We start from the raw sequence: 20,093 nt of genomic DNA on the forward strand, positions 1-20,093 counted from the left end.
TTCTCTCCAAGATAAAACGAAGTATTTCCTTTCTCTGAGAAACCAGTGAGGTTATTTTAAGAGTAACCAAGGGGATTATAATGAACAAATTCCTATAATAGCAACCAGACACACTCAGAAATAAACAACAAAATTGGTTGAACTAAAACTGAGAGCCATTCCCCCGTGACATGAATTTTGTTTACAAATGAACTTAAATAGCTCTCTCATAATTGTGTGTAACTGTTATGATTTACAGCAGGTGCTCTAATCAATCACCCAATCACTTTAATTTATAGGGAGCCTCGCTGCATTTTCCCAGTTGTTTCATTTCTGCAAGTAATTGATAACAAACCATACTTAAGGTATGTTTTATGCAAGAGTTAATAAAAGCTGACAGCTGCTACTGCTGCTTCCTCTTGGATCCGCGGCAACACGCATTTCCTTATAGAAAATATACGCTGAAATTGGGGCTTTTGCTGGTGGGAGAGCCCTGGCAGTTTCCAGCGGGCATGTTTCAGAGGAGAAGACTAATTGATTACACACCCTCTTTGAGCAGATACTGCTCCACAATCTCCCGTTTCCACTCAATCAATTGCAAAACCAATTCGGCAAATAATAAGGTTCTATTATGCACATATGCCAGCTATTTAGGTAGTTATAATACATGTCAGTTAAGTCATAAAAGCCCTGTTTATTTGCAACATATCTGGAGAATCAAACCATTAGGGTTGAGCGGATATTTAAGTCGTCTGGAGCTGCTAAACAATAAGATCGGGTATCCTAATATATTACCAAGTGCTAACTACTGGGCAATTGCCAATTTTATAACCTCAGTGCATGGAATAGACACAACCGTGTTTCACTGTTTTTATTACAGATCATTTCCTACTGCCAGACCAGACCCCCACAATAAAAGCTCTATAACAGCTAAAAACCAAAAGGCATGTCGATTTTAGATATACATATTGCTTCGTATGCCTTGTATACAGTCTCCAGTATAAACAAATTATTTTGAGTGGCTTGACTTCAGGGAATCGGAAAGTGAAATGGATTCCTATTTCTCTATTATTTTTAGTTAGGCACTTTATGCAGCTCATAAAGGTGGTTTCAAATAGTTTGAGAGCAGCTCAGAAACAGTTATAAAAGAGTTAGAGGCCTGCTCCTGCTTTCGTTGCTGTTATTAGGAATTTTTTTGCCATTGATTCTATAGGAAAAGACTTGTTTGTACATCAGAGGCAGTTCCAGCAGACCAAAAAATTGTATTTATATTTTCCCCCTTGTTATACATAAGTATATCTCTTATTTCATGCACAATAATCTGTTTGAGTGAAGCATCAAGTAGAAAAAATAGAAATTAAAAAAGAAAAAAAAAAGTTGTATTAAAGCAGTGCCACCAGACAGATTTTCATGACTGGCATTTTTTTCTTGGGACAAACACACGGGCTGTGCAGTTCGAGTACACCTTCACCGTGGCTATATTTAGTGACCAGTTTATCAGGTCACTGTCCAGTGAACTGAGAAATTAAACAAGAGGCAGCAATTCCACGAACATCTGATCTTAGTCCAAACTCACTAAAGAGAGAAGGACCCGTGCAATGCTTAAATGTACCTCACCCTGCTCGCTTTGGCCTTTTGGAGCACTCATTACATTAGTTAACCTTTGAATTATGGATTTTCACGTGCTTGGTGTTTTTTTTCTTCTCCCTTGCAAATTGCTTTTGGGAAGCAGGCTGGCTCCCTTCCCTGCTATGCTGAGAGCTCCTCAGCTTCTCTTCCTAGCAGTGTTTCCCTGAAAAGAACGACATGAACAAACCCATCAGCTGGAGTCTGATAGCTCTGAACCCATCTGAGAGGCTTGCCAGGCGGTGTAAGCATATCTATCGCAATTTCATAGCTTCAGAGAGATCTGTTCTATCTGGGCTCTATATCTTCTGTAAATTACCTAATGCTGCCTCAAAAAAGTGTTTGCCATGGAATGAATTATCTCTATCTATATCATATCTATATGTTTATCATGGCTGGAGCTTTTCAGACACAGCCCAGACATCAGCAGAGATAACAGAACGTGGAGCTTTTGTGGGTGAGGAGATCTCCACGTCCGTGCGTGCAGCGCGTGTGTCAAATCCCTGCGCGTATGTAAATAAACCCGAATGCAGAGGATATTTTTAGCCGATATCAACTTCCCCAGTTGGTTAGGGACTGCCACAAATGCTGAAATGACACAGAATAACACACACGTATCCACGCGGCGTCCCCACCATTCCTGCTCTCACTTTATCCCACTTAGTTCTTGTTATCCCCAGCAAAAGCTGTTTGATTTTCTTTCACTCCCAAATTCTATTTGCTGCGTGTGTGTGAGCACTCACAAATACATCATTCCCCCTTTCAAAATCTCTGCCTCCTCCCTTCCTTTATACTTCTTTATTTACCTCCTTTCTCTCTCTTTTTCTTTCCTCTCCTTTTCCACCTCTTTATCTCTTTTTCCTCCCTTTTGGTTTTTTTTTTTTTTTTTCTCTCCTCCTGTGGTTACTTCCAGCCTCTTTGTCATTTCTCCCCCTTCCATTTCTCTTCAGCTTATCAATAAACCGGGAGAGCAACAGTAGCCGCTTGATTTGTTAGTAATTATAAGCATACTGTTCCTGCAAACGGGATCTCTAGATGAGTGAGATCGCTTTAAAACGACAGCAGGAAATGGTGGGGAAATGGAGCATGGCGAAACTCAGCGTGAAGCTTTCAGTTCTTTACATGTTTACAATTTTCTGTGCATACATTAAGTCTTAGGCTTCTCCTTTTTTTCTTTCTTTTTTTTTTTTTTTTTTTTGGTGGTGGTTTTCTGTTGCGTTGCTCGCCAAAAACGTGTGAAAATGCGCACAAATGTGAACGCACAAGTGGAAATGGGGTGGAAAAAGTTGTTTTAACGACAGTAAAACTAAAGAAATAATAGATTTATGTCCTGCAAACAGCTGCTTAAGAAGGGTTTAAGCTATGGATATCATTGCAATAACCCGGCTGAATAATATGGTAGTCGAACAGCCAGTCAAATAATCAATCAGAAAAATTATTTCTTGTATTTTTTACTAAGAAACGTCCTGGACAAATTAATTACTAATAAACTATCAAACTACTTTCAATTTTTTTTTACTCTGCCTACTGGGCTTTAAATGAGTAAAAAGTTCTTTGTCCATGCTAACAACAGGACTTTGCTGTAACTGGTGATTTGCTCTGACTCTGTAGCCAAGCCTAAAACGTCCAGGAGCAGCATCTTAGACGCTGAAACTAAAGAGACCCGGATTTTATCTTAATTTGAAGGAACAAATATGAAAATTGCGTGTTCATCTCCCATTTCCTTCTGTCCTCCTCGTCCCCTCCTCTCCTCCCGCCCCTCTCCTCCACCGCAGTCCCCGTCCCCTGAAAGCCAGGACTAAATTTCAAAGTGGAATGTATTCCCTCGAAACTGTTTTGCATTTAATTAAAGGGGATCCTTAGGTTCAGCGGGTAATTCAGGAATAAGCACGAAACTGAGTGGCATTGAAGCAACATCTCTTGAGCCCCAGATCTATCACCTGAAAAGCTGAGGCCGGAGTGGTTTTCAGTTAATTATTTATCAGCTGCTTCAAGGGGTGGGGAGGAAACTCGTGCTGGATTATTAACAGCTAAAAACAAAAGGTTAAGAGACCTTCTTTCATATGTTTCCTTAAGATAGGAGGAACAACGGAGCGTGTTTGCAAGGCCATGAATTAAGGTCTTCCAAGTTAAAATGGCCTTTCATGCTAAATCAGATGTGAGTGTGCAGAGATCGTCAGAAACAGTTGAAAGTAAATAAATACATCAGAATAATTTTAAGGTCACTGACTGTGCCCCAGAGTCACAAAAATTAACTTGGGACTCGGGCCACATAAGGTTTTGCAGGAAGACAACTTCTTTCGCCATAGAGAGTGCCAAGCAAATTTCAGATGAGCATTTGATAAGGGGACCCAATCTTTTATTCCTGACACATGGAAAACCTTCCCTTCATTTCAGCAAAAATCGAGGGAAAGGCCTCCAAACGTGCAGTCAGCAAGCTCTGAAAGCTGAGTTAAATCTGATATTAATGCTCTTGGTGATTATTATCATCTTGATGATTTATCTGGCTCCCTCCCTCCCACTTCCACCACCCAAATCCTAATGGAAGTGGGAGTTAAAGATGATTTTTTAATGTCTCGTTGGATTTTTAGACTGCTAATGTACCGCATCCTTCTCATTATTAGTTTATTGATTGTTCATTGATCAGCCCCCTTCAAATCGTATTAACCACCCTCTGCCAGTTTAGATTAGGAGAGTTTAAAAAGCACCTTCCATTATTTCAGCGCCACCACCACTACAGTGGAGTTCAGGCTTGGTAGCTTAATGCTCTCTCTAATGGGGCAGCTAAGAGACAAGGGGCCACGGTCCCTGCCTATTGCATTAATAGCTCAAAGGGGGCTAATACAGAAAATTAGCCTTAAACGAGCTCTGGAGATCTCCAAATGAAAGAGCCATTTATCACGCTGGCTACCTTCACTCCACTCGTTTGCTCTCTCTACTGGGAACAACTCATTTCCTCTTAACTAAATTACTTCAGAAATGTCAAGTAAGCTCAGATAGCAAACATAACAAGAGCCTGGGTATATGTAATCTGTTGTGCGGGATCGATACCTGAGATAAATCAATAGCCATGTATGAATCCCTATATAATTTCCTTAATATTTTGGCAAACCTTTTGCATAGAGAGACAATTCCCTTTGCAGGCCTCAAAGGCCATAAAGGAACAGACAGAGACTGGGTGATATAATTACGTTTAGGCTTCAAGTCCCCATCATACTTTTCCCACTACTTTGCAATTAAAGAAATTGAGGCACTCAACTAGGATTGGGTGAAGCAGACCCCCTGCGACCCTTGCCTACCAAATATGTAGCCCAGGAGTGTTCCACTGCACAAAAATCAGGCAATACCCGTGTGTCTGTCTATCTATCTGTGCCATCTGCCTGCAAGAACGACTCACAGAGTTTAAATAACTTGTTCTTGTTTCAAAGTAGATCCTCACAGCTACAAACTGCAGGGAACAAAGCGAAATTGATACTGAATGCTCTCTGCATTGCTCCTTCCCTTGTCCTGATTAAATATTGACTGCCACAAATGTGACCTGCTATTTATTACCCATTTATTTTCCTCTGCACCCAGGAAACTCACTGTGAAAAAAAAAAATACAATATTCCTTTATGCTGAAAAGTTTCTTGGAGCTCAGCATTACTTCTAAGGAACAAAATGCTGCTACAGTGACTTTTAAACAGTTGCAAATGCATCTCGGGCTCTTTTTTAGTAACCTTATTTCCAAAGAACATGTGTCTCCTGTTCATCATGTGTAAACTCAGAGTATCTCTTCTTCTGTCTGCAAATAGGCACAAGTAATCCCACCTAGATGGGACTGAGTCTCTTTAGGCAGCAGCTGCTCCATCTGGGACCATTTCAATGCCCACACACACAAAGCACACCTAAATATATGCCTAATACATATAAAAACCTATACCTAACATGTAATAATTACTGGCATTCACATTCTAGTGCTACTCGCTGTGTAATTGCACCACCCAGCACACACATGGAATGTCTCTGCTGTCCTCGTCAGCTGAAGGATGGAGAGACAGAAGGCTGCGTGTGTTAAAAAAAAAAAAAAAAAGAAAAGAAAAGAAAAAAGAAAATAATATTTTAGGTTGTGTATTCTGCGAAAGACCAGCACGGAACAACCTTAGAAAGGAGCCTCTCGACCACAAATCAAGTAATTAGTCAAATACACCCAAGAGGGAGTGTATGAGGTGTCAAGTGGGGGTGGGGAAGGGGGAGGAGAGTGAGGAAAAAAAAAAGTTAAAAATACAACAACCATCAGGTTACAGACCCTGAGGAGAAACCCCACTAAAGATCCAAACTGAACCAAAACAGCAGAAACAAACAACCTTTTTAATTTTTCTTTTTAAAGTTAAGTAAGTTTCTCTTCCTTAAAAAAAAAAAACCAAAAACAAAAAACCCTTTGACGTTTCAACAGATAGTCATAAATGGTGCTGTCAAATGGTCTTCAAGTTTTCATTTGTGCCCGCTCAAATAACCAGACCTTGATCATGTGTGTGAGAGACCGTGCATGGAGATTTAAATTAAAAAAAATAACCCAAACAACCAACAACAAAACAAACAATAAATACACGGAAGGACCTCATGCTGCCTTCAACACATTTTAGATAAACACCCTCCCTGTTATTTTGCTTTACATCCTAGAAGATCGTCGCTGTTAAGCTATTTGTGCGCATTTGACAAATAACAAGGTCCTGGAGATAAGTGCCGTTGGTAGCAAGCATAAGGGACAGCGTTTTTAAGCCTCATCTCTGGTACTTAAAATTGAATCTAGAAGTAGAAACTCCTTAGATAATTAAAGATAGCTTTCCTTCCATTTGCAGCGTGTGATCTGTTTAATGTCTATCAGCATAACACAACACTAATCGCCAAGCATCTTTGAGTGACTGTCAGAGAAATGTAAAAAAATTAAGCAGCTGCAATACGCCCAAAATGAGTTATTGTAATTACATTTAATTAGTTTAATTAGTTAATTATTTTGCTTACAGCTGTACAAGAGACTGCAAACATTTGTTAATATCACATTCGCTTTAACAGTATGGGGTGATTCTGCAGTTACACTAAATCATGGGCGCATATGTAGAAAGATGTAAAAAATGGGCATGGGGAAGGGGGGAATCTTGGGGGAAGGAGGGAATGTTGGAGGGAGCGGGGAAGGGGGCTGAGGCTGCCTTTCCATGGGCATCTCTTTCTCTCCTCTCCACGTTTGATTCGCCTGGGAAATGTATTTAAGCCCCAAAGGGAATCAACCTCTTCCCCCATTAAAAGCCAAGGGGTCCCCATCGAACACTATCAGGGGGAGGAGGGGAGGGAAGAGGGGCTGTGGAAACTGCACTGGAGCACGGGGTGCCCCATTAGAGAGCATTTGTGTAATTAAACCCTTTGAAGGGCGGGGGAGGCGGGGATATAAACTTTTCCTTTCGCATGTCTTATCCCTTCACTCTGTCTGCTGATCCAATCAGCTATTCATCTTGCTGCCATGGGTGCCTGCTTCCCGGAGAAATTCATTGCCCCAAAGTCAAAATATATCATGAAGATATTGCTACACAGTAAAAGTTTGTCTAGCTTGTTGGAATAATCCATACCTTTTTTAATGACAGACTGGTCCAATAAGTTCATACCGCTGTTATTGGCATCTTCAACTGACTGTGGATATAAAAACATCACTATTCAAATTGACTGGATATTAAAGAATCGCGTACATAAATCATGTCATTCCAAACTGGAGTCCCTGTTACTTCCATTTGTATTAATTCACTAGGGGAGGAGGGATTTTTTTATTGTTGTATTATTATTATTATTATTATTATTTCCCCAAATCCACAAGGAAATGAAATTCTTACAAATTATATAGTCTTCTAATAAAACAAAAGGAGGTGTGGAGCATATGGGGTGCAATACTGGTTTTGTTATCTTATAAAACATAGATATCACATAGACTTCTTTGCATTCCATAAAGCTTTATATTTCTTCCTTTGAAAATGTGGCAATTTGGCAACATCTGCAAGATCTATTGCATGACATAAATGAACACGATTAAGGACAACTTAAATGCTCCCTCCCCTTTCCTCCCCCTCCTCCTTTTTCTTTTTTTGTTTTTTTGTTTGTTTGTTTAACCCTGCTACATTTTAATAATTCAAGGACCATTTACTTTTTATATATCATAGTTTACATTATGGACTTTTAATTAAAGCCTGAGCCTTTCGGAGTGCAGTGCAACGCCCACATCATATAGGGGATGAACAGAAAGAGATTTACAGCTCGCAAGGTTGCTTCCATGTCCTGAATTAGTGGGGACGGGAGGGAGGAGCAGGGATACACATTATCAAAAGTATGAACCATCAAGTTGATTGCCTAGGAAAAAAAGTCTCCCGATTTCAAAGCCTTGTTTTCCCCCCTTATCCCCCTTTCTTTTCAGCCCGCTGAGGAGCACACCTGTTATTATGGCATTAACTTCTTTAGCAGGGAAGAGAACAAAGACGGGCACAGAGGACACAGCAAATGCTGGGTTTCATTTCTCAAAACGAAAGTGGTATATACAAAAAAAAACCCAAACAAGCCAAAATTACTGCTGAATCTGCACTCGGTACTGTAAAATCATCTCAGAAAGAGAAGAGGTGTCATAAGAACAATTTATTGCAGAATTCCAACAGGTTCTGTTTTAGGGTAAATTCTGGGGAAAAGGGGGACCTGTGGGTCTCTTGGCTTTATTATTTTATTTTTCCCATTACTATTACTAAAGGATTTGGGTTTTTCAGTGTTATTGCATATCTGGGAAGTTGTCACGTTTTTCCTTGTTAAGCAAAACACCTTTACAGCAAAGCAATGATTTACTTCACCATTATTTTAACTTTATCTTTGCTACGGTGAAAGCCTGAGCTTATCCGGATCCGGCCCTTATCTCCATCTCTGTGCTCAGCGGAGACATTCCAAATGGAATGAGACTTAGGAGAAAATTACATCTCCCCAAAACGTGATGGAGCAATATTTTCTATGAGATCTTTCCTTTCATTTTCCTTGAATCCACCCTCAAACGAACGCACACACGCACCCACAGAGCGGTGCCTTATGTGCTGTGTTTGGGCATGGCTGTGTGTCTCTCTCATAATCAATAGGCTACATACCTAAAGGGCACAAAATAAAATTACAAAGTCTTCCCTCCTTTCCCTGAGCAGCTCTCAACGAGGGATGATGAGCAAACCCTGCAGCCTGCTGGAGCGCAGCGTGGCGCACCTCCATGGCACAGAATCGGAGGTAAACGTGAAACATCACCTTCTCTTTTATTTTTTTTTTCCCATCTTTCCTCCTTACCTCACCTTATCTCTGGAGCCGATGGTTGCGCACACCCTTTATGTGTGTGTGTGCACTCCGCTCGCTCCATCAGCAACGTGGGTTAGTTGTTGTAGTTAATGAGAAGACTCCTGTCTGATTTTCTATCTAATTACGCCCTCCTGCTGGGTTTTTGTACAGGATATTCGCTCAGCATGCTGGCAGTTAATAGTCACAGAGAGGATCGTAAAGATTTAATTAGGACTGCATGCGGAAACGTGGAAAAACAACTCAGACTTTTAATTACTAGACTTCTTTAGTTAAAAGTGATACCAGGGGTTACTTTATAAGAGACTTGGGTGTTTTGGTGCAACTTAACTTTCCGTGTCTCTAGCTAGCACATAGCAGCAGTGTGAGTGAGGAGGAGGAGGAGCGGAGGTGTGTGTGCAGGGAGGGGAAAGGTGATGAGTTTCCAGATATACTTAGAAAATCTGGAGAGGAAGATTCCCCTCCCTTCCCTCCTCCAATAATCTGATAGCATGAGGCTTCCTAAGCACTATCTATCACCACCTTATTCGACTCCTATGGATACATCTGAGTGAAAATCTTAAAAACGGAGCTCTTTGCTTTCTTTCAAAGAGTCTAAAGAATCTGAATTTCCCCCTCCATTTTTCCTTCATCGAATCTTTTCTTGCTATAACCATACTTTTGCCCAGCTGGTGGAGGGAAAAAATATCTGGGGTTGCAATGGGGGATTTTTTTTCAGAGCCCCTATTAGATGATGCAAATTTGTTCAATAAGTAGGTCTTGGGTTCTCTGTTCCCTGTCTGGAGGTTGTAAATCGCAGATTGAAAATTCCTCTCGAGAGGGGCAGCAATAGCAATACAGTATGTCCTGTTTACAATAACAGAGCGCTATCGTGTTACAATCACTTAATTCTACCCCTGGACAATGCCTCACACATGGACTAGATTTGGTGTTTATAAAATAACCACTGTTTCTTTCTGTCACGCACTCTCTTTCTCTGTCTCCATCTCAGCCCAGCCCATTCTCATGGCACATATTTGATCAGACATGCACATACTAAAGCAAAGAGAAATATCTTTATCCAACTACATATCTCGAAATCCGTTCAACTTTTTGGACTACTAAAGAAAAGGAAAAAAACCCAGTATTTGAAACCCTTCCTGGAAATTTAATCTAGCGATGGTGGATAATGGGTATACGTCGCCTAAATAAAAATCCCTGTAGCTAGAAAAGGTTCCTCGAATCTAGAATAAATCCATATTAAATATCAAGATGGAAAACTGCCCAACCTCATCTGTCACTAGTGGGGAGACGAGAATAGAAAATGCTGAGCGGCAGCAGCGAGTTCTGGGCTGCTTTCCCTCCTGCCTGTGTTAACTTGCGGTTGGACACCTCTTCCTTCACGTGTTTCTCCTTGGGATACCCTCCTCTCCCTCTTCCCCTCCTCCCCCAGCCTGGGAACAAACTTTCAGAAATAAAGGACCTGTTTAATTTCCTGCTGTCTCAGCACCCCAAATCAAGACCCCCAGCCCTGCTGGTCCACAGCCTCGTCTGCCCCATCCTATCCTCATCCCATCGCACCCACCCCGGCCCGGCCAGCCCGGGCGAGCAGGTCGTGGGTGGCCACGGGTGGCCCCGCTGCTCTCGGAGCATCGGGGGGAGGCACTTTCCGCGAGTGCAGTCCCCTTCCCGCAGAATGGATGTTTTATTGGGAAACGGATGGACGGCTGCTTTATTTGAGCTCCTTCTTTCCTATTATTTCCTCTCTTCCCTTCCTTCTTTATGTCTTTCTCTCTTTCCCTGTCTTCCCCCTCCTTTCCCTCTCTTCTCTATCTTTTCTTCTTTTTCTCTCTCCTTTCGTCCTTTCTGCCTTTTATCTTTTTCTTCTCTCTTTCTTATCTCTTTCCTTTCCCTTCTCTCTCCTCTGTTTTACTCTCTCACAAAAGCACAACAATTACCGGCTTTTCTTTGGGGAAAGTGTAAATATCCAAGCACAAACAGTACTTAACGCCTATCGGTTGCAAAGAGAAAGGAGGAGAGCGATCCCCTCTCTGCATTCACAGAGGTAAAACTCGCCTTGACTTGCAAACCACTTTGTCTGAGCCAGGAATGCGAGACGAGACCTGCGCATCGCGCCCGTGGCGGTCAGGGGCTGCCCCCAGGTCTCAAAGCCACCTTGGAAACCCGCAGAAACCAGCGACCCGACGGTCAGTGAGCTCGGAGGCGGGAGCAAATCCAAATAGCAAAACCTTTCTATTTCTAAAACACTTCGCCCCAGCAAAGCTCGGGGATTTTCCCGTGCAGCCCTAAGACAAGCCTCAAGCCAAAGCAATGCATCCCCTCCGCTTCCCTGCCGCTGATTCCTCTCATGTACAGCAGCATCCTTTTTCACGGCTATTTTTTATCTTCCCAGCTCCTCTTTTCTCCTTTCTTTTTCCCTTTCTGTAACTTTGAAGTCGTTATTTCATCCAGTGGTCCATATCTTTATTTAGCCCAAGACTAAATACATGTACAGATATGATATATGACAAAGAAATTTTGTGAAAAAAACAAAACAAAACAAAACCGAAGCCGCATGGAGGGGAACCCACAAAATTCCGATTAGGAAAGCCTAAGGCAGGACTTGGACTCTGGAGGCTCCAGCCTCCGCCTGGAGGGTTCACACGGGCTGGCCATGCCCTGCCCCAACGAGGTGCAAACCACCCCAGCACCGAAGCTGTTAAGGGTCCTTCTGTTTTTAGGAAATAACACGTGATGATGAGTTTCGCGTGGGATGGAAGAAAGCTGGGAAATACTGTGCTTTGAGCCCGGCGAAACTCCTTTGTTATCCAAAAGAGGGAATGAAACTATTTAAAATCAGGGCTACCCTACCAAGCACACTTAACAAATAAGGGGGGTGGGGGGACGGACACAGGACTTGTTCCTGATCACCAGTTATTGCTTTTGGTTTGTTTATATTTTCCCTCCCTCCCGGATGAAAAATGTAGTAATTCGACAGTTTCATCAAAATTTCTGAACGGCAGGAAATTGGTTGGGGGGGGGGGCGGGGGGGAAGAGGGGGGTGGAGGGGAGTGGAAGCTGAGATTGCATGGGAAATAACTGAAATTTGAAAAGCCAAGCTTGAACTCTGCCAGCTTTTGAAACACGTGGAATATTTAGAGCAGCATGTCTGCCTTCCCCCTGCACTTTGCTGCTTTGCCATGTAGGGGAGGGTTTATAAAGCAGAGCCTGTGCGTGACAGCAAGGAAACAAATTCTCTTATTAAAAAAAAAAAAAAAAAGAAAGAAAGAAAAGAAAAATAGAGGTGGCGGGGTGGGGGGGGGTGGGGGGGGGAATACCAGAGTTACAAAGCCAGTGTGGAAAAAGAATGGCAACCCACAGAAATATTGCTGGAAACCCCTCAGCGATCATTCCTAGCCCAGGGACAGGGGCTCCAGCTGCACTGCCCGGGAGAAAGAAACGCGGTGCCTTACCTGGACCTCCTCCATCCCTGGGTGTCCGATGCCGTGCAGAGAAAGGCTGTCCCCCATGCCGGAGTCAAGGCCATGGTGAGCTGAGTGCAGGAGGACATCTGGCCTCCTTACTGAGTGGTAGTCCCGCCTGGGGTCCAGTCCCGAGAGCTGGGGCAGGGCGGCCCGAGGCTGTGGCAGCAGTGACCCGGTTTCTGATCCCACCTCTTGCCTCTGCCTCTGTCCCCAGGGGTGCTGCTGGGGCTGATGCAAGGGGTTTAGGGAGTAGGGGTCATTGACATGGGAGTAAGGGTCCTGGCTTTGGTGGTAAGGAAGAGGCTGATAGGGGGGTGGGAAATAAGGCGGCTGGAAATCCGAGGATGGGGTGTGAGAGAGCGGAGGAGCGCTGGAGTAGGGTCCCTGCGAGACGGATCCCAGCTGGGACAGCCTGGAACTGTGGCTGGGCACTCCATCATGCCGGTCCTACAAGCGGAATGACATACAAACAACAACAAAAAAGAGGACCTTTTTTTAAAAAAAAAAAAAAAAAAAAAAAAGTAAAAGGAGCACAAACCCACCCCGAAGTAAAATAAACCAAAATATAAACAGTTGGAAAGTGGGATTCGGATGTGCCCCCTTCCCCCACCAATTATTAGAAATGTTCCAGTGTTTAGCACCCACATCGTGTCTATTCCCAGAAACAATCAAGAAGAGGGAAGGGGGCGGGGGGTGTGAGTGAGAATTGCTAAGTATCATAATTAAAAATGTAGGACTGGTGCTCCAAATACATGTACGATCTGCAATTTCAGACCAGTAATATAATTCCCCATCCACAGCCCCCTCAAATCAAACCAAAGGTAAAAAAATAATAAATTAAGAGCACAAGAACACCCTTCTATGAAGACAACCCACCCCTTCTCCTGCCTAAATTTTCCCAACCTCTGTTTATTCCCTCTGCTGAAGTCCTGTAACTCAAAATCACCAACCCATTTTCACGTGGAAAAGCCCAAAAAGAAAGTTGCACTTCTCGGAAGACTCCGAGGTGAGAAGTTGTGTGAAAAAGGACTTGGGAAAAATAAAAATAAAAAAATAAAAAAAAAAAAAGGGGGGGAAAAAAAAAAGCCAAAATAAAATTTACAGGGAATCTTTTCTTAAAGGGAGTCTACCCCTTAAAAATAAATTTTAAAAAATTCAAATAAAATAAAAATGAAACATCAGTATTGAGCAAATCCAGCCGCTATGATTTCTGCAGCAACTTCCAGTGTCTTTTGTTTCCTTTTTCAATATTATATTCCGGAGAATGGGGTGGGGGTTAATTGTAATGAAAAGTCTTTGGGGTGTGTGTGGGGGATAGGGGGTGGGGGGAGTGTATAGAGGCTTCAGAGAAAAGGTGGGAGAGGAGTTTTGTCCAACTCCAACGCACTGAAGCTGTGAGGCTAAAGTAAACAAGAAAAATATCTATTCCACAGAGTGTAGCTCAAACCCCCACAAGCAATGGTACACATGGTTTAAAAAAAAAAAAACAAAAAAAAAACAAACAACAAACCAACAACAAAACAACACGGAAAAAAAGTTCTTTTTCCCCCTGCTCTTCCCCCAAGACTCCCCTAGCTCAAATCGGGAACACACAATGCAAAAAGGGAGAAGCAGCTGCAAGCCTCCTCCAATTATTGTGCTAAATTACCAAGCCAAAGGCGTTTAAAAAGAGAGAGAGAGGGAGAGAGAGACACAACAGATCGAGAGAGAGAGAGAGAACATGCAATTCTAGTACAACATGGATCCAAACTCACCATGGCGGAATAGGTGTGGACTAACATCTGGAAATAAAAAAAGTCTTGTAATAGCTAAAAATAAAATAATGGTGATAATACTAATAATTGGAGGGAAAAATATCAAGGAGATCTGCAAAGGGACGTGTTGGACACAGGAGAACAGCTTGAGATATTTCGAAGTCTATCCATCAAAAAAAAGAAAAAAAAGGTTAAAAAAAAAAAAAAAAAAAAAAAGAACAATGCCCCCAAAACTGAGCCTGGAAACCTCTATCTACATATATGATTTACCCCTCCCTCTCGGGGATTTTTTTTCCTCCTTTTTTTTTGGTTTTTTTTTTGGTTGGTTTTTTTTTTTTTTTTTTTTTTTCGCCTTTGAGCTCCCAAATACAATCCTCTTCAACCCAAGGCTAGGCTCAGACTGCTCCGCTACCCCTTCCTCCCTTTCCTTCTCTACACCGCCTCATAATAATTGATATTCATGACTATTAATATTACACGACTACTTTAAAGGGAGAATGCAGGACCAAATGGAGCGTGAAGCTGGCAGCCAGCTCGAGAGCTCCCCTACTATTGTAAATGACGTTCATTCAGTGGAGAATTACTAGATGTAATCAGACGAGGGGGGCTGGCAGAGGCAGAGTTTGGGGAGAGGGAGAGGGGGGAAAAAGTTTAGCGAGGAAGAGGCAGAACTTCAATTAACTCGAACGGAGGAAGATGCGGAAAGTAGACACTGCCGAGCTGAAGCAAGGAAGTGAGATGAAGCAACGCTAGAGGCTCAGAAGAAGAAAAAGAAGAAGGAGAAGAAGAAGAAGGAGAAGAAGAAGAAGAAGAAGAAGAAGGAGAAGAAGAAGAAGAAGAAGAAGGAGAAGAAGAAGAAGAAGAAGAAGAAGAAGAAGAAGAAGAAGAAGGAGGAGAAGGAGAAGAAAACATATTTCTTTCTTGTTTTAATATATATTTAATTATACATTCCTAATACGAGGAATTGATTGCCTTTGGTGCTTTTGTTCTTGCAGTTTGTTGTTGGGGTTTTTAAGCAAATCATGAAGAAAAAAGAGGCTTTTCTAATTTTTTTTTTTTTTTTGTAATTTTTAAAAGAACGGAAGAAGAAACGTGCAGTCACTGTAATATATGTCTATTTACAGCGAAGATTAAGCCTTTCTGGTGCGTGTTACAGAGCTTATTTATTCTCAATACCCAAATAAATACTTGAATCTGCGTTAAGTTGGGCTCCACTTCTTTTTTTTTTTTTTTCTGAATCCTCTTTCTACTGCCCGATATGAAAAAAAAAAAAAAAAATATATATATATATACGTACATAGATCTCACGATTTCCACCCAAATGTGAAATGCATGGAGAGAATTTTAAAGGATAGTAAATTTATAGTTTTGAGGCAAAGCCAGGGGCGATATAAAACCTTTTTGATGTTGCAGGAACCCGTTCAACTGGACTGTCTGCCATTTCTGTTAAAGTTCAACTTACGTTCCTTCCTAAATAGACTCACACTTCCCAGAGCTGCCCCCCCGCACACACACACACACACACACACTTTTGTTTTAAGAGCAGATTCAGTTTAAGTGGCTGACGCCTCTACCATCGTGTTGTTAATTATAAATCGGAAAGAAGAGACCGAAATATTTTTTAACATAAATCTAGAGGGTTTCAGCTCTTTAAAAAAAGACAGCAATTTTTTCCCCTTTTTTTCTTTTTTTTTTCTTTTTTTTTTTTCTGGTAAGGCTACACGTTGCAAAATGCCCTGGAGAGCATCCCCAAGTTAGGATATACCCTGCCCGCAGCCAAATCCCACCCAACCGCTCCCCCAACTCTTCTCTCCCACGGCAATCTACAAACGCGGGTGTCCGTAAATCCACAGAGCCTTAACCCCCCCCCCCATCGAAAGCAGGGTGGAAAAAAAGCCCTCATCCCCGACCTCGGCAAGCAGGGAGGGGAGATGTTTTGTCGCCTGCTGCTGCGGGCAGAGACAATGGCCGGGCTGTGCCTGGAGATGGGGAGGGAAAGGCAGCGAGGGCTCAGCGGGCTGGGGACACGCGGGGACACAAACACACACACAGGCACACACACACACACGCACACGTGTGTGCTCATTCTCTGCTCCTTCTGCAGATGCCGGCTTTTGCCAATGATAATTAGCTTGACGGCAGCTTTTGGGAGTGGAGACATTTCTCCCGTGCGGCCGGCGGGTCCCCACCCCGCTTCCCTCCATCCCGTTCTTTCTCCGGCCGGGAGCAGCCGGAGCTGTACCTTGCCTGGGTCTCTTTCTGCGCTTTTCCCAGGAGTTTCCCCTCTGTAAGTGCCAAGGCGCTCCCGGAGGGGAGGGCTGCGGGCGGCGCGGCGGGGCTGGGGCTGGGGCGGCCCCGACGGCGCTTCCCCGGCGGGCTCCGGCCGCTTCCCGATCCCCAGCCCCTGTCCGGCTCCTGCCCGTCCCCGTCCCAGTAGACATCCACTGCCCGATCCCCGGTGCCTGCCCAGCAGCCAGCCCCTCGCTCGGTATCCTCTCTCTCCTCTCAGCCCCTACCCAGCCCCTGCCCTGTCCTTGCCCGGTGCCCGGTGGCTGCCCGGTCCCACCCCGGCTCCTGTCCGGTTCCCAGTCCCTGTCCGGTCCTCGGTCCCTGCTTAGCGCCCAGTCCTTTTCCGGCCCCTGTTCAGTCCCCGGTCCTTGCCCTGTCGCTGCTCCCGGCTCGATCCCCAGCCCCTCCCCAGCCCCTGCTCGGTCCCTGCTCAGCACCCAGTCCATCCCCGGTCCCTGTCCTGTCTCCGGTCCCTTCCTTGTCCCCGGCCCCTTCCCGGTCCCCGGTCCCTGCCCGGCCGCCTGCCCACGGACCAGCTCCCGCGCTGGACGTGGCAGATTGCGCCCTTCTGAAAATCTCCCCCCATGATCGCCGTGCAAACGCCTCCCACTCAATTAAAAAATACAAACAATAGAAAAAAAATAAAATACGATTTTGTGGAGCACCATTCCTCACTCATCTTTTTCTTTCTTTCTTTTTTTTTTTTTTTTTTTTTTTTTTCCCCCATTTCTGAGCAAATCCCGCACGCTGGTTTAACTTACAAGGAACACATTCGCGGAGCCCTTTTGGGAAAGATCCGGCTCAGGGAACCATACAAAATTAAGAAAGGTTTCGCAGTATTTGAGCTGTGATTTTTTTTTTTCTCCCCCTTTGGTTTGCTTTTTGACCTCGAAAATAAGGTCTGGATAAAGCTCACAACTTTTCGTACCCGCGGACTACGCGGAGCTGCCCTCGACTGTATCGGTTCGGGTGTGTGAACTCACACACGCACAAGAATGTATATGCCGCTTAATTAATGCCAGTATATGTACACATGCACATCTTATCTACTGGTGTAGAGGTATAAAAAGTCGTAAAAGACGTATCCGATTGTTAAAACAAGAAAAAAAAAATCCATATTCAGGTTGAGCTGAGCTTGGAATTGCAAAATAAAAATAAAAGAAAGAAATGCATCCAGTCCCTGAATACCGGATTGTGTTTCTCTTCTATTTTCTCTATTTTCTTTAAATTTTCCTCAACATTTGTCCATATTTAATCAAATTATATCTAATTGGAGGTCTAAACAATCAAACTCTTGCCTTTAAGTTGCCTCATTCCAATCCCCAGATCATTTCTTTGATGTTTTAAATCGCATCAAACAGCTTTTCCTTAAAAAAAAAAAAAAGTTTAGGACTTGGCATGCTGAATACAAATATGCAAATAAATAAGCATTTAAGCATTTACTCTCGGTTTCCCGTCTCTATATTGGTGTGTGCTGGTGTATGTCTCTATTTCTGCCTGGATGTATATGTAGAACTATATAAGTATTATATAGCCATGCCTGTATCTATATGCTAGATGTATATTTAAATATACATATACTCTCTTACTCATATGCATATTATATACTCACCTCATAGATATCTTCATACTTGACATTTTCAACCAGTTTCCAGAGCATGATGGCAGGCTGTTCTCTAGGAGGTGAGTGCATTCATGTGAAGAGCAGATGTCTGGATTCTCAGTACTTCTCTGTCTGTAATGATCCATCTATAATTGGAAATGGGGGACAGACACCAAATCCGACGTTCCTCTTCCATCGCAACTTATATCTGTTGTCTGAAACAATAGGCTGCAGAAGCCTACCTCAATCGGATAGTAAAAAACATTATCTGTTACATAGTTACATATAGCTACAGACATATATGTGACTAGATATAGACATATACACACATATACAGACTTATATGCAGGCATACAAAATATATACATACACGCAGCTGCACGTACACAGATTTATACATACAGGCACCTATACACACATATAGCTCCGAACAGGCAACTTTTTCCCATGTATAGACATATTAGTTGCCACATTTATATATGTAAATTAAATATATTCTTCCACATGTAGGTACATGGAGACTACATGTTACATATGCACATGTGCATGCAAACCTGGTCAATTTATATAGGAGTGCATTTAAATGCATATTTGTGAATCTAGTTATACATTTACACATACATATGTTGATACAGAGGGATTAAATATGCGTATTATGCAGTGCATATATCTGTTATTTTAGTAGATGGATGGATGGATGGATGCATGGATAGATAGATAGATAGATAGACGGATGAAATGAAATGAAATGACTATTTTTTCGATCCCCCTATGAAAAAATAAAGGATAAGTTGTCTCTGCACTAAGTGATTCATCATTTACAACGAGATATGATGCTTTTCCCCACATGCAATATGCTTTTATTTACATGTCCAGAATTATCCGCTCATATGCAGTTAAACACCAAAACAGCGTCTCATCAAAGCACATTCAAGCAAATCTAAAAGGAGTAAATTTAGATCAGTGATTTCCACTAGAAAGCCCTAGACTTCAGGCTTGGACTGTATATTTTATAACTTAGAAATACTTTATATGTGGAAAAAATAAAGGGAAAAAAAAAAGGAGTTTAGCAAACCCTTCTCTGCACAAATTTGAATGGCATTTACTCCTTTCAGAAAACAATTAAAAACAGAGTTGGATTTGTGCATTTCCCGGGTAGCCCTCGGTTTGGAAGGGGAGAGGAGGAGTTAGACCAATTTTAACCTTTATTTTTTTTTTCCTCAGGCAAACCTTCCTTCGCATTGTCCGATTTTTTTAACACGTTGCACGGCAAAGAGCCGACGCAGGCAGCAGAGCCCATCTCTGCCTTTGAAAGGAAACAATCGAGCTTTGCAGTGGGCTGGTGCACCAGGAGGGGAGAAAAATGGGGAAAAAAATGAGACACAGAGGCAGAGAGACAGAGAGAAAGAAGGTGTTTCTAAATTCAAGGTCCTGTCTCTGGAAATTTCAAGCTCTGCCTGTAAGGTTCCTACAAATCTTTGTTATTCTGCACGGGATCCTATGGGAAAGTGCACAGTGTCCTTTGTACTTTCAAAGGTCCTACAGGTAAAGATGCTTTTATATATATAGATAATCTCGGAAACGAGGAGAACTTCATCAGGAGACACATTTGCTGGTGTGTGGTTGGCTGGTGGGAAGGGTGGGCTTTGCTTTTTCTGTTCGCTTTGGCCTCAAATTAAGGCAGAAAGTATAAATTCATCCCTTTTCTCCTCAGCCTCTTCCCGCCACCCCTCCCCATTTCACAGTGTGCATCTTCTTCTGAAACCTCAACCCACAAAAGGCAAGAGGCAAACAGCACCAGATATTACAGCAGGAGATGGACAACGGTCTTGCTGGAAGTTGTTAAAGCAGATAGGAGTTGGTTTTTTTTTCACAGCACAGCCAGCGCTGCACTGAGGAGGAGGAGAAAAAGGGCACATCTTTGAGTGGGTTGGACTGATCATTTCAACGGAGGCAATAGGGTAAAAAATGCTGAAAAAGGAAAAAGGATGTGAGCTGTCTGCATGGGGATGTGCGGAGATACCCATGCAGGCACCCTTATGC

General features: G+C 42.9%; 1 protein-coding gene across 7 annotated transcripts in view; it reads right to left on the reverse strand.

Moving 5' to 3' along the window:
• Positions 1-18,545, reverse strand: part of TFAP2B (transcription factor AP-2 beta) — a 33,900-nt gene extending 15,355 nt beyond the window's left edge. For 3 of the 7 annotated variants that reach the window (XM_032104124.1, XM_032104126.1, XM_032104125.1), the window contains exons 1-4: positions 18,060-18,545; positions 14,159-14,185; positions 12,393-12,851; positions 7,209-7,269 (exon numbers count right to left, since the gene is read on the reverse strand). In XM_032104124.1, the coding sequence (XP_031960015.1) occupies positions 7,209-7,269; positions 12,393-12,851; positions 14,159-14,185; positions 18,060-18,140 (628 nt within the window). In that variant the 5' untranslated portion in view covers positions 18,141-18,545. The remainder of the gene's footprint in view (positions 1-7,208; positions 7,270-12,392; positions 12,852-14,158; positions 14,186-18,059) is intronic. The other 4 variants (XM_032104128.1, XM_032104129.1, XM_032104127.1 and 1 more) reach the window with 4 other exon arrangements.
• Positions 18,546-20,093: the final 1,548 nt, after the last annotated feature.

The sequence above is a fragment of the Corvus moneduloides genome, chromosome 3 (assembly GCF_009650955.1).
Source record: "Corvus moneduloides isolate bCorMon1 chromosome 3, bCorMon1.pri, whole genome shotgun sequence".
Taxonomy (NCBI): domain Eukaryota; kingdom Metazoa; phylum Chordata; class Aves; order Passeriformes; family Corvidae; genus Corvus; species Corvus moneduloides.